At 41.5% G+C, this 15,376-nt stretch overlaps 1 protein-coding gene across 2 annotated transcripts in view; it reads left to right on the top strand.

The window, feature by feature from the left end:
• Window positions 1-12,889, top strand: part of LOC127579356 (solute carrier family 2, facilitated glucose transporter member 11-like) — a 45,667-nt gene extending 32,778 nt beyond the window's left edge. For both annotated transcript variants that reach the window (XM_052032094.1, XM_052032095.1), the window contains 4 exons: window positions 2,928-3,029; window positions 6,704-6,779; window positions 7,616-7,743; window positions 10,599-12,889. In XM_052032094.1, the coding sequence (XP_051888054.1) occupies window positions 2,928-3,029; window positions 6,704-6,779; window positions 7,616-7,743; window positions 10,599-10,730 (438 nt within the window). In that variant the 3' untranslated portion in view covers window positions 10,731-12,889. The remainder of the gene's footprint in view (window positions 1-2,927; window positions 3,030-6,703; window positions 6,780-7,615; window positions 7,744-10,598) is intronic.
• Window positions 12,890-15,376: the final 2,487 nt, after the last annotated feature.

Below are 15,376 nucleotides of genomic sequence, written 5' to 3'. Positions count from 1 at the left end.
AAATAATTTAGAAAGCAGTTGAATTTACATTTTGGGTTATGTGCCCGAATAGATGAATCAAAATGGACTGAATGGCCTTCATGCATAATTATCTAGTGATCTTGTATTCCAGTACAGTGACTGAATAGAGAATAGCAGCAGTTGTGAAAACATTACTGTACAACATCGGGTTGTTATACTAACATGGTAAATCTGTGAATGGATTACTATACTCTTCCATACCAGGCAATGAAAGGATTACTACACTGTCCTGAGCTGTGAGTAGATTACTGCATTGATCCAGTCTACAGCAGAGTATAATAGGTTACTGCATTGGTCCACTGTAGCCTAGGCTGTGAAACCACTGTCAAGGATATCAGTGTTCATTTAGGCTACACCATGCTCTGAATAGGTTACTTGCCTATCTGTACTAAACTAGTGTAATTGTGGAGTGAGAAACAGTTCAGGTTCTGGGTTGATGATCTCTAATCAGTCTATGATGCAAAGATGTGCACATGGGAAGCATTCAAAGGAGAAATGGTGAGCATTCAAGTCCAATATGTTTCTGTAAGAGTGAAATCCAAGGGTTACATGAAGGGAATCCTGAACATTAAGGGTTGGATAAAGAGGAGGAAAAGAAGCAGATTGCAGATAGAGAACTAGAGACAGGAGAGGCCCATCAAGAGTCTAAAAAGTGTAGGGAGGTGCTTAAAAAGGAAATGAGGAAGGCAGAGTCAGGTCAAGAAACATCATTGATGGGTCATGTCTTGGTAAATCTGAAGGTGTTTTATAAGCAAGGACAAAAGAACAACCAGGGAAAGAGTAGGGCCATTAGGGACAATCTGTGTATGGAGCCAGAAGGTGCAAGTGAGGTCCTAAGTGAATACTTTTCGTCTGTATTCTCAAAGGAAACAGACTTTGTAGTTGGAGGATTCAACGAAGGGGAAAATGAAATTCTAGTGCAAGTCTCCATAAATACAGAGGAGGTACTCAATGCTTTAATGGGCTTAAAGGTGGACAAATCCCCAGGGCCAGATGAGATTTATCCCAGGATACTATGGGAGGCAAGGGAAGAGATTGCTGGGGCTCCAGTTGAAATTTTTAAATCTTCTTTGGCCATGTGACTGGAGGACAGCAAATGTGATCCCTGTTTTCAAGAAGGGCAGCAGGAAGAAGCCTGGTAATTGCAGACCCGTGAGCCTAACATCAGTAGCAGGGAAGATACTGGAAAAACATTTCTGTGGCACAGGACTAATGATCATTTGGAAGGGCGGGGACTAATCGGGGACAGTTGCTGTGTCTTTGTCAAAGGCAGATCTTGTTTGACCAATCTGACTGAATTATTTGAAGAGGTGACAAAGTGTATTGATGAGGATAGTGAAGCAGATTTGGTTTACATGGACTTCAGTAAGGCCTTTGGACAAACCTCCCATGTGGGACCTTGTCAAAAGGTTAGGGCCCATGGGATCCAGGGCAAGTTGGTAAATTGGATCCAAAATTCACTTGGCAAAAGGAGGTAGAGGCTGATGGTATGGGGGTTTTTGTAATTCGATGCATGTGGTAGGAGTCTTGTTATTTATAATATACGTGAATGATTTTGGTTTGGGTGCAGAAGGCATGATCGCTGGGTTTGAAGATAGCGCAAAGATTGGTGGAGTTCTTGATAGTGTAGAGGATAGTCTTAGGCTAGGACATAGACCACGAATGGTAAGGTATTGAGGAACAGAGGGATCTTGGTGGATAAGTGCAAAGATCCTTGAAGATGACAGACAGATAACATGGTTAAGAAGGCAGATGGGGTACTGGCCTTCATTAGTCAGGGCATTGAATATGAGAGCAGGGAGGTTATGCACCAACTTTCTAGAACATTGGTTGGACCTCAGCTGGAGTACTGCATGCAGTTCTGGTCACCACTCTATAGCAGGGATGAGATAGCGCTAGAGAGGGTGCAGAGGAGATTCACCAGGATGTTGCCTGAGATGGAGCCCTTCAGTTATGAAGAGAGATCGGAGAGGATGGGTCTGTTTTCCTTGGAGAGGAGGAGGTTAAGAGGAGACCTGATCGGCGTATATAAAATTGAGGGTTATAGAAGAGATTGATTGCAGGAAACCTTTCCCTGTATCAGAGGTAGATAAAACTAGAGGACTTAAGCTTAAGGTAAGGGGTAAGAGATTTAGAGGGAATCTGAGGGGGATCTTTTTCACCCAGTGAGTATTGAGTACACTGCCTGAGGGAGTGGTGGAAGCAGAGTCACTGACAGCATCTGAAAATTGTCTAGAGGAGCTCTTAGAGGTGTATAAAATCATGAGGGGCATAGATAGGGTGAATGCACTCAGTCTTTTTCCCAGAGTTGGGGAATCAAGAACTAGAGGGTATAGGTTTAAGGTGAGAGGGGAAAGATTTAACTTTTTTTTTAACACAAAGATTGGTATCCATGTGGAATGAGCTGCCAGAGGAAATGGTTGAGGCAGGTACAATAACAACTTTTAAAAGAAAATTGGGTAGGTACAGGGATTGGAAAGGTTTAGAAGGTTATTGGCCAAATGCTGGCAAATGGATGGGGAATCTTGGTCAGCATCGACCAGTTGGGCCGAAGGGCCTGTTTCGGTGCTGTATGATTCTGACACTTGAATCACCCAGGCATAGAAAGCTACAGGTCAAGTGCTGGAAGATGGGGTTAATATGGATGGGTGCCCACTGGTCAGCATGGATGTGGTGGGCAGAATGGCCTGTTTCCACGCTGTATGACAGCACCAGATCCTGTGTGATTCATGGCAGATCGCACCAAACTTCAGGAATAGGGTCCAGCTGAATCGTAAACTTGTGTTTATGCTAAGCTCTGTGCTACTGTATGGATGACACATGAGATTCTGACAGATTTGCCCAAAAGTGCTTCTTGCAGCAGATGTATTATTGACTTGTTCTAACATTTGATTCTCCCCTTTTAGAACCTGTTCATTGACCGAATTGGGCGCAGGCTGCTGCTTGCAGGAGGTTACAGTCTGATGGTTGTCTGTGGAATATTGTTCACCATCTCCTTGACTCTCCAAGTGAGTCAGTCTCTTTTTCACAGTTAAAAGGAGAATCAGGTTGGAAACAGTGAATTTTCAGTAGTGATTCCCATTTCAGAGGCCACTTCCATGTTGTGTCTTCTTTCATTAAAATGGACAGAAGTGGAGAGTCTTGTGAATGGAGTTAATATCAAAACTCCCATTACAAGAGTTCTTATGGATTTTAGTTGGTTAAATGCAGGAATGACATCAAAACAAAGATTAAGGCATTATTGAACCAGCCTCTGTATAGGGCTTTTACTGTCCAGCACAATGTTTAGCAACTTGGAGTTGATTTTCAGATTAATGCACTCTGGTTTGTTCAGTCATTCTAATTAGCTGCATTCAATGACAGTGAAGCTTTGACGATAAAACTTAATATATATTTAACCTAAAAGGAAAGCAAGGAAAAGAACTTGTGCATGAGGTGCTTTAGATTGAAAGTTAATCAATTTGTTTATCATGGTTCGTAATTTCTGGTAGTTCACCAACCCACTAAAGTCACTCTTATCTTGAGCAGAGACCTTCAGCTCCACCCTGATCTCTCTGAAATACAGGACCATCTGATTGTAAATCCCAGCAGCTGGAAAAGTCATGTCCCCAGGTTGAACTTGCTGATGAAGTTGTCAAGCTGCCTGAATGTTTCAGACATTTATAAACTTTCAAAACATGAAAAAACTAAAGTTAATCATCATGTTGCAACTGTTAAAATTCAATAAAACAATTATTGTAAATAAAAACATCTTGTGTAAGAAAGCACTTTAAAAACAACTAAATTATATGGTTTTTGCAGCATTGCCTCTCATTAAAATGAATGGTACTACTTAATCTAGTATTTAACTGGCTGGTGTTTTTCCTGGGAATTGGGAAGAAATCAACTGGATTACATCAAGAATAAAACACTGGAACACAGTGAACTTGATGGATTGATTCACATCTGTGGCAGATCGGAACACCTGCATGTTTGTGCAGGAATCTGTTTCTTGCTTGCAGTGACAGAAGTCCTAACTCATTGCAATCAGAGTGTAAGTGACTTAAACTCACTTTGTCAAAATTTTGCTACTTGCTGCAGTCTGATCTTGATAACTCATCCATTGCTGCAGTCCAAAACTATGTAGCTTCCAAGATCCTTGGCCCTTGTTCCCATTACTCCACGATTGTGCCTTCCGTTCACCAACCTCCACCTCTGCACCTCCTCTCTCAACCCTCCTCTCAGATCTTCACTCCCTCTGTCTTTTCAGACTGCTTGGCTGATATATTCAGGTTTGGAGGAGCATTGATTTCCTTCAGTTAATCATTGGAAAGACCAAAGCCATTATCTTTGCTCACAGCAGCAAAATCTGTATTTTTTTTTCAAATGACTATCTCCCTTCCTAACTACTGCCTTAGTTTGAACTTGTACACAAGCGTGACATCTTGGGTGATTCCAGGCTAGTTATCTAATCCCGTGTTCTGTGTTCAGTCAGATGACCTACTTCCTTGCATCTTTTGTCTTAGTCCATCTGGTGTTAAACTCTCATTCAAAACCTTTGTCACCTCCAGACTCAATACTGTAAGGCTCTCTTGACCTGTGCCCCATTTCTCTTGCCTGGGTTTGTTTGACTTCTCCTAAACTCTGCCCTAGGCATCCCTTGTCTCACCAAGAGCCAATCACTTTTCATTTCCATTCTTATTGATGTACATTAACTTGTGGCCGCAAAATGCTGTTTAGGGTCATTGGGAGATACAACACAGAACAGGCCCTTCGGCCCACTGAGTTGTGCTGAGCATCAAGTATCCATTTTTACACTAATCACACCCCAAACCATTTTATTCTCTCCACATTTCCATCAAGAACCCTGCCCCCTCCAAATTCTACTGCTAATCTATACACTAAGGGCAATTGACATTGACCAATTAACCTGCATATCTTTGGAAACCAGAACATCTGGATGACAGCCACAGGAAGAATGTGCAAACTCCACACAGACCAGATCAGATGTCAGGATTCAGCCTGGGTCACTGGACCTGTGAGGTAGTGGATCTCTTTTCTGCCCCCTGTGCCGTCTGGAGTTCTCTCCTTTAATTCACATCTTTTGTGGTCTTTGGGCTGGTGTCCATTTATGAACAATAAGGTGCTTTTTGACTTAAGGGAGCTATGTAAATACAAATTGGTGCTGTTGTGCTGTCACTGATAATTATGAATTGGCCTGCAGAGCATCCCTGTGAAAGTCCTCTGGATGTTAATTAACAATGAACAGGTTAACTCCTCTGCCAAAGTATAGATAAAAGAATGTGATATAGCCATGTTCACTGGTTATTCCCATCAAATAATGATAATGGTAATTTTCTGTTTTTTTTCCTCTCACCTCACTGTTTTTCCCTCCCCTCTTGTATTTTGAAGCCATTGGCTCCTTCTTGGGTCATACCTTGACCAAAGTGCATCAATCATGCCTGTGAATACTGCGGAGATATCAGGCAGGAGGAAAAGCAGCTCAAGAAATAGTTTCACAAGCCAAAATTTCTGATAGTACTGGTGGAAAGCAAGTTGTGCGGAGGGCACAAAACTCTGCAAAGGGATATAGAGAGGCTGAGTGAGGAGGCAAAAATTTGGCAAATGAGTATAAGGCGGTCCACTTTGGTCGGAAGAATAGTAAAGCAGAATATTGTTTAAATGCAGAGTAACCACAGAATGTAGTGACGTGAAGGGTTCTTGGTATCTATGTACATTAAGCATGTTAGAACAAGTGTGAGGAAGGCAAATGGAACGTTGGCCTTTGTAACGGGGAATGAAGTATAATAGTCAGAACTTGGGCTGCAAGTACACAGCATTAGTGAGAACAGACCTGGAGTGCTGGGTAGGTCTCCTTATTTAAAGAAGGATGTATTTGTATTGGAGGCAGTTCAAAGAAGGCTTATTAAATTGATTCCCAGGATTAAAGTGTTATTTTATGAGCAAAGGCTAAGCAAATTGGGTTATACATTGGGCTTCAGGAGAGTGAGAGGTAGTCTTATTGGAACCTGAGATTCTGAAGGAGATTGACAGGCTAGAAGCTGAGATTTCCTCTTGGAGTGGAATCTAGAACCAGGAGTTACTGTTTCAGAAGAAGGGATTGCCTACTTAAGATGAAAATTATAATGTATTGCTTCTTTCAGTGAGTTATTTCTTTGGAATTCTGTACCCCAGAGAGCTGTGGAGGTGGAGTTATTGAATCCATTCAAAGCAGAGGTGGATAGGGTTTTATAAGGAACAGGTAGGAGGAGTGGAACCAAGGTCAAGGTTAGGTTAACCACTATCTTATTGAGTAGCAGACCAGGCTTGAGAGAACTGGAAGTCTGTTCCTGCTCTTTCTTGTATCCAGTCAATGCCAACAAATGCCAGCTGGAGTACAGATTACTGAAAGGTATCTAGAGAGATAATTGCAGCTAATTTCTGTCCCTAACCTATACATAATGAGGCTAATTATTGCACGTCTCCCAATTATTGCAGGCTCAACCAACTCAAAACAGAATCAAACCTGGGTCTGGCTTGAGCAAGTCATTTGTTGCAAGAAAAGAAACTCGAATTCATTTGAGAGCTATGAACTTTATCTCTAAGTATGTTTTTCAGTTGTACTGGTAGAACTAATCTGTCCAATGTTTACTTGCAGAGATAAGCCCTGCACGTCTAACTAATGCAATCTGTCTCCAACTAGGACAAGATTAGCTGGATGCCATATGCAAGTGTGGTTTGCATCTTTGCATCCATCTTAAGCTTTGGAATTGGACCAGGTAAGTCACTATTGCATCCTGTAAAGAAAATTCTAAATGTTGGTAAAATGCAATAGGTGTTGAGGACAATAAAAGTTAATGTCTCACTGCGAGTCCTTCAAAACTGTAATATAAGTGAGCTATTCTTGTAGAGTTCAGATACAAAGACAAAGTGACTGAAGGTGCTCTGGTCAGAAATAGGGAGCTGATGGGTTGAATCAAGAGCCACCAGATTAATGGAAAACAAGACATTTGGCACCTACCATTTTGCCCTGCTTGACTTGGGATCTGTTGGTGTGCACTTTGGGGAAATTTTATTCAATGCTTGCATAAAGTATTGATGCTACAACGTGGAGATCATTGGGTAGGCTCCCTATCAATCAAGCTTAGTGACCACATAACAGTAAGTAACAGATTAATTTTGTGTATAATTTGTATATACCTGTCCTTTACTCACTATTTTTCTGGTGAAATTACTCCACTTTTACAGGGAGAAGTAGCGGTGGTTTCTCTCTCCTTTGCTCTTTAAATAGATTTTGTTTTCTGAGTAAATAGACTCTTTGAGAACATTCCTTCCTCCAACTCGTTGGCCAATATAGGGTTGATAACAAATGTATTCTAGACCCTCGCACTGAAATTTCTTAGCTTCCTGATACAGAAATGTCATAACTTGTGCCTAGAAGGCTGCAGATAATGTTGTTAACAACTCAACAGTTGGTGTTGCTAATGATGGAGAAGTCTTGTGATATGGTGTTCATTCTTGTCTGCATGTGATAAGTAGAGTTTGAATAATTGCAAGGAGTTACTGATGCTCTATTTGGTTCACTGTAACTCCATTATGATTCCTCTATCTTTAGCTGGAGTAACTGGGATCATTCCAATGGAGATCTTTGACCAGACTGCAAGGCCTGCAGCCTACATGATCAATGGCTTTCTTCACTGGATAAATTTTATAATTGTTGGGTTAACTTTCCCATTCCTCGTTGTAAGTATCATGAATGTAGACAACCTTTAACTTTGAATATTATGACAAATTAATTTTTTTTTCTCTATAACGTTACTGCTTAACTATCCATAGCCTATATTGTGAAAACAGGAAACACTAGAAATAACCACGTTAAGTGGCAACTGCAGAATGAGGAACAGTTGGTGTTTCAGGTCAATGAGTTTTCATCAGGACTGGAAAAAAATTAGAATGTGGTAAGTTTTAAGATACTGGAAAAGAGAAGGAAGAAAGGAGGAAAGATGCAAGGTGGAAGACAAGTGAGTTTAAAGATCAGAAGGGCTGATGGTGTAAGGCAAGGGGGGTAATGGGGCAGAGGAAGGGTAAATGTGAATAACGCAATCATTATCTGCAGTTGTCAAACAGTTCCAGCTAATGAGTCTGGAAAGCTTCAACTTCTGCAATTGAAGCTGTTCCTCGAGCTTGTGTTGAACTCTAGCACAGTGTACAAAGCTGAAGGCAGAGAGAAAGTTTTGAGTGGAATGGAGAATAAAAGTGACAGGTGACTGAAGGATCAAGATATCTTTATTAGTCACATGTACATTGAAACACAATGAAATGCATTTTTTTGCGTCGTGTGTTCTGGGGGCAGCCCACAAGTGTTGCCACGCTTCTGGCGCCAACATAGCACGCCCACAACTTCCTAACCCGTACGCCTTTGGAATGTGGGAGGGAACCGGAGCACCCGGAGGAAACCCACGCAGACACGGGGAGAACGTACAAACTCCTCACAGACAGCGGCCGGAATTGAACCCGGGTCGCTGGCACTGTAATAGCGTTATGCTAACCACTACACTACCGTGCCACCACACCCACCTGGAAGTATTCCACATAGTAATCACCCAATCTTAAATAAAATAAGGTTGTACTTGGGAAGTGTGTTTGGGGATTGGACGGCATGAAGGGACAATATTACATTCCTTGTTATTGCTGTGGGAAGGGCTGTGGAAATTTAGGCTATCCATTTGGAATTTTAAAAGGACAGGATGAGACTATTTGCTTCTTGGTAACATCAGACTGGAGGTGCAAGAAATGCCAGAGAATGACGTGTGGCTGGTGTGGTGGAAATTTTAGACAAGGAAGCAGAAGTATATCCTTCTAGGAGAGACAGGAAGGGATGAAGTCAGAAGTGAGGGAACTAGAACTAGAACGAGCGCTACTGAGGATCTTTTTAGCTACAGAAGTGAGATAATGGAATACCATCCTTGCAGGAAACTGGAGAAGTGCTGGCAATGGTAGAATTGTAGGTGAGCCGTGTAATGTTGAGGGAAAGTTGAAAATGAACAAATTTCAGCAGGGGGTAAAAGTTTACCCAAAAATGGATCCAGAGTTGTTTTGGAACAAAATGTCCCCTGTATCACAAAAAATAAACATATCCACATGCCTTATAATATCACAAGGAGACCTGCTCCTTTCTCCTGGAGTCAATCAACGATACATTTTCCATACCACCTTGGCAATATCTTCTAGTTGAAGGAATTGTTGGGAGTTGAGTAAAATGCTGGTCAATGTGGGAAAAAATTCAGTCAGGCAGATGAAAGGTGGGCTTGAAGTATTGTTTATACCTCTACAGATGCTGCCTGACATACTGAGTTTCTCTTTGTTTCAGTCATGCCAAGGACGATGGGGTTAGGTGGGAACTAGTCTGCCCTTTGTTCAAAGAGGTGGATGACAGTGTAGAAGGACTGGAGGATCATAGTGAAGGTTAAGTGTTTAGGACCAAGAAATGCAAAAGCTGCCAAGGACATCAGATGAGTTTGAAGACACTGGGTGAAGAGGGGTAAAATAGAGTTAAAACGGGAAGAAATCAGTGAGGCAAGAATAAACTAAAACAATGGTTCCATCAGGGCTGATGCTTGAGAATCTTAGAAAAGAAGTAGCTGCTGTGTGGTTATATCGCTAGAGTTCATTGGATGGAAAAGCTCCAGGGCAGATGAAGCAATGGTTCGGTGGTGGGTGTGTGATTCAAGGGGAGGTAAGAGGAAATGTTTAAAAGAGTAAGTGTCCAACCTCTGCAAGGTAAAAGTCAATCTCCTCAACAACAGTGCCATCCTTATTGGTGAATTCAGTAGTTGCACAGCAAAGAAACAGGCCCTTTGGTGCACTGAATCTATGCTGATCATCGAGCACCCATTTATACTAATCCCATTTGATGGGGATGCAAGAGCATGAAGCAGTAGCCTCTGCTGAAGACAGACCAAGATCAGCAGGGATACAGAAGCTCTTGTGGAGTTTGGCAGGATTTTTGTAATCAGTCCCTGTTTATTCAAAATAAAGTGCTCTTTGGAAAGCCTTGTGCTGTTTGACGGGTAGAGGGGATTCAGTCCCAGTATAAATTACCTAGTAGTTTCTGGGTTGTATAAAACACAGTCACACCACCACCTTCCAAGTTGCACACCATCCTGACAATGTCTGAATCCTGGAACTCTCTCCCCACCAGCAAAAGGACTGCGGTGGTTCAAGAAGGCAGCTTACCACTTTCTGTAAAATTTTACTTTACAGCATGGTAACAGGCCCGATTACGCCCACATTAACCTACTAACACATGTGTCTTTAGAATGTGGGAGGATGTACAAACTCCTTACAGACAGCAGTGGGAATTGAACCCCAATCACTGGTGCTGTAATAGCATTATGCTAACTGCTATGCTACCGTGCTGCCCCTCAAGGGCAGTTAGAGATGGGTAGTAAGTCGCCTTCTTGCAATGCCCAGATCCCAAAAAACAAGTAAGTAAAAGGGTGAGACTGGGAGGAATAAAAATAGTAAATGACAAAATAGCTTTGATTCAGTTGTGAAAGTCTGTTCTGCTGCACTCACTCTGTCTTTCTCTCTTTCAGGAGGGACTGGGCAGTTTCTGTTATGTGCCATTCCTCTCTTTTAGCCTCCTCTTTGCATTATTTATTGGAATCTTCCTTCCAGAAACAAAAGGAAAGACCTTTCTGGAAATTTCCAAGGAGTTTCACAAGTGAAATTTCCATGGGCTCAAGCAAACCAAGTGAAGATAAATCAATGAAAAGATCTTAAAGCCTGCCATAACATAAATAACCAAGGGTCGCAATCTTAAAATAAGGATTTGAGCATTCAGGACTGAGGAGAGAAGAAATTTCTTCACCTAGTGGGTGGTGAATCTTTGGAATTCTGTATCAAAGTTCTGTGGAGGCTCATTTGTTGCGTATACTCATGGCAGATGTTGATAGGGTTAGTACAGGAAAATGATGTTCAGTTAAATACTGATGCATAATATCTGGTCAGTTAGCATCTGAGAGTTAGAAGGAGAGAGATTGTTTATGACCTGAACACTAGCTCAGTTTCCCTCTGCACAGATACTGTCTGACCTGCTGAGTGTTTCCAGCATTTGTTTTAGTTTTATTTCAAATTCACAGCATCTGTAGATTTTGTTTTGTATTTCCATGATATTCAAATGTGTGACTGTTCACTGACATCCTGTAATGTTTGATAAGGCAACTGATTTGTTGTCTCAATCACTGGGCAGGGAACTGATGGCAGAAGTAGGATTGGTTGATAATCCAGATCATATGCTGCAGAATCTGCAGATTAATTCAGAAAATTGATCAGCAGAACCAGAAATTCAGAAAACTGAATTCAGTGTTTAAACCTATACAAGAAATATCTTGACAAAATACAGGTAGTCCCTGGGTTATGCAAGGGTTCCGTTCCTGACAACTATCCATAAACCAATTTCTCTATGTTGGCAATTTTCTACAGCTACCCATATTGTATTGCTCTACATATGCATGTTATAATTGTCATTTCATTGAATATTCTCTCACAGTGCCCATATATAAACTAATGGAATATATACAGTAACCAGTCATTAATGAACACCATGAAACACTTAATTATTATCCTAAATGGAGAAGGATTTGAGAAGAAGTGAAACAAATGAGCAGGTTCACACTGAAAGTATTAGGGCAAGGGCAATCTCACCAAATGTTCCTACACAGACTATGAAATGGATTTGAATCAAGAAACCAAATGAACTTAGTGAAGATATATTTAAATATTTACTATTTCCAAAGAAACAGAACCACTTGAAAACTTATTTTTCAGAATGTATTAGTTGTCTTAGACAGACAAATGTGCATATTCATGAAATTAGTCAGCAGCTAAGGGAATGTTTGAGTCTGATCAATGAGAACAACTTGGTGTAGGATTATATAGATGGACACTGCAGCACTGGGAATCCAGCACAAAGTGCCAGCATCAGACACTAAGCTTGTCATGAACTTGTGATGGGGCTGTGCAAATCCATGGCATACTATCTGCAAGCAGCTGTAATCGAGTAGTTTGGAAACCACCAGACAGTCAATTCAATTGGACCCTTTAACATTGATCTGAGATTGAGATACTTTTAGGAATGCTTGGAGAATCTATAATGGCAGGAAAACAGATTGCTTCATGACAATCAAAATTTGGTATTGAAAGGCAGTAATTGATTCTCTACAAACATATCAATACAAGGTAATTTATATGGTGAACTGTATAGGCACAGTATAATACCAATAAAACTAAATAGTATTTGTACTTTTTGAATTATATAAATTAAGTTAAACATGCTTGAGTCTACCCCAGGTTAAACACACAGAAGCTTCTTCAAAATCACTGAATTATAAATCAGAAAACACAAGTGAATGGGCAGGAGCCCCTAGTAGTGTTGCACCTGTAGATAATTTATGAATGAAATGTGGTCTTGTAGTAATTAACTGATTGCAGTGAAGCATGCTTGCATTGTGAAATTGAAGATGTAATTTTTCAACTTTGCCACCTTAACTCAAACCAATTACCTGTCAGAATAGGCTTTAAAGAGCCTGCTACATGTATCAATATTCCCAGTGCTTGCATCAATAAATATTTGAAGTGCCTATTGAACTAATTTTAACATTGTATCATTTAAATCACAATTTTTGGAAAGGTTGCAACTAAAGCCAACATTATTGATGCTTAAATGAACAGTGTGAAATCAAGGAATATTTGTTAAGAAAATGACATCTCCATACAAAAACACCAATGCAACAATATTATAGTACATCAGTAACTAAGGTTAGGTTCTTTCCAACGAAAAAATTAATTTGTGACACTTTCTCTCAATGGAAGAGAATTTTTTAAAAAACCATAGACATGGATTTGCAGAAAAAAGTTTGGATGATTTGAAATGAATGTTGACCAGGTACATTTGGAAAGCATTGGGGTGAATGGGATCTTGCAAAACATTCCTGAGCAGATATTATAGAATGGAAAAAGGTGATTTGTATCAAGAAAACAAACAACCACCATGTTTGGTATTTAAATACTTACCATTTCCCAAAATGAGGACTTGTGTAGGGCGATATTGGTCTTTCCCCCCCCCTCTCTTCCCACACACAGTGACCCATTCTCCCTTCTGTTCTCTATTCCATCCTGTCTCCTATTTCTTCACCTTTTCCTTGCACCATAAGCTCTTATTCTCGCCCTCCACTGATTTATTTATTGACTACAGCTCTGCCTTCAATACAATAATCCCAAGCAAGCTCGTCACTAAACTCCGAGACCTAGGACTCAACACCTCCCTCTGTAACTGGATCCTTGACTTTCTAACAAACAGACCGCAATCAGTGAGGATAGGCAGCAATTCCTCCGGCACGATTATTCTCAACACTGGTGCACCTCAAGGCTGTGTCCTCAGCCCTCTACTCCCTATACACTCATGACTGTGTGGCCAGATTCTGCTCTAACTCCATCTACAAGTTTGCAGATGATACTACCATTGTAGGCCATATCTCAAACAGTGATGAACTGGAGTACAGGAAGGAGATAGAGAGCTTAGTGGAATGGTGTCATGACAACAACCTTTCCCTCAATGTCAACAAAACTAAAGAGCTGGTCATTGACTTCAGGAAAGGAGGCGGTGTACATACACCTGTCTACGTCAATGGTGCTGAGGTCGAGAGGGTTGACAGCTTCAAGTTCCTGGGAGTGAACATCACCAACAACCTGTCCTGGACAAACCAGGTGGATGCCTTGGCCAAGAAAGCTCACCAGCGCCTCTACTTCCTCAGGAGGCTGAAGAAATTTGGTTTGTCCCCTTTGACTCTCACCAACTTTTACCGATGCACCATAGAAAGCATCCTATCAAGATGTATCATGGCCTGGTATGGCAACTGCTCTGCCCAAGACCGCAAGAAGCTGCAGAGAGTTGTGGACACAGCCCAGCGCATCACGGACACCAGCCTCCCCTCCTTGGACTCTGTCTTTACCTCGTTGTCTTGGTGAAGCAGCCAGCATAATTGAAGACCCCACCCACCCAGGACATTCTCTCTTCTCTACTCTTCCATCGGGTAGAAGATACAGGTGCCTGAGGGCACGTACCACCAGACTTAAGGACAGCTTCAACCCCACTGTGATAAGACTATTGAACAGTTCCCTTATACAATGAGATGGACTGTAACCTCACGATCTACCTTGTTGTGACCTTGCACCTTATTGCACTGCACTTTCTCTGTAGCTGTGACATTTTGTACTGTTATTTTTTTTTAACCTGTACTACATCAATGCACTCTGTACTAACTTGAAGTAACTGCACTGTGTAATGAATTGACCTGTAAGATCGGTTTGTAAGACAAGTTTTTCACTGTACCTCAGTGCAAGTGACAATAATAAACCAATACCAATACCCTCAAAATGGCTGGCAGCAGTGAGAAAACATGCTTCCAACTGTAGCCATGAGCATCAAATATGTCTGCAGAACATTTATGTATGCACCCACAGTTCTGATGGGAGGCGGGGGCAGTGAACTGGAGGCTCCAGCCTTTCCCCTTCTTATAACTTGGATCCCTTGTAATATCCACACATTAGTGGAGATTCTGAGTCAACCCCTGTGTGTTCTCTGGAATGTTGTTTTCACACCCACCTCCTTCAGCCCTTCCACCACTGAAATCAATCCATCCTTTGTCAACTTCAAATATTACTTGCACTCCCTTTTTAAAGCAGTGCATACTAATCATAGCAAGTAAAATAACTTCTTGCCTTTCATCCAGTGTTTGAAGACTGTGGAAGGACAGTCCTCCAGCCAGCTGTGGCTCTGCCTGGATGGACATATCCTGAAGGATGTGCCATCCTGGTTCCTCTCCCTCCCTGGCATCTCTTTCCTGTACATTCTCCAACCACACCAACTTGATGTAGATACAACGGCCACACCAAATACCAGGATCATTGTGTAAAACTCCGCTGTTCTGGGGGGGTGAGATTTGATCAGAATCAGGTTTATTATCAGTCTTAAATGACATGAAACTTGCTGTTTTGTGGCAGCAGTAGTGCAAAGACAAAAACTATAAATTACAAAATATATAGTGCAAAAAGGAATAATGAGGTAGTGTTCATGGGCTGTTTAGAAATCTGATGACTGAGGGGGAGGAGATGTGCCTGTGCCTACATCAGTGTGGGGATGCCTCAGTGTGCAGCAAAGTCAGATGGTCACTTTAACCTTGTCCTTCCCACTGCTCACAGAAGAACACGGAGAGCGGGTGCCAGATGGCCCAAGGGGGAAGAAGCCTGGACAGTAACTGCCTCCTCTTCCTGTTCCAATCAGGTGGAGAGCCCTGCACAGCATCATCTCCCA

Source organism: Pristis pectinata, chromosome 17 (assembly GCF_009764475.1).
Source record: "Pristis pectinata isolate sPriPec2 chromosome 17, sPriPec2.1.pri, whole genome shotgun sequence".
NCBI classification, from domain to species: domain Eukaryota; kingdom Metazoa; phylum Chordata; class Chondrichthyes; order Rhinopristiformes; family Pristidae; genus Pristis; species Pristis pectinata.
The sequence above is the reverse complement of the archived record's forward strand: the minus strand, read 5'-3'. Positions and strand labels throughout refer to the sequence as shown.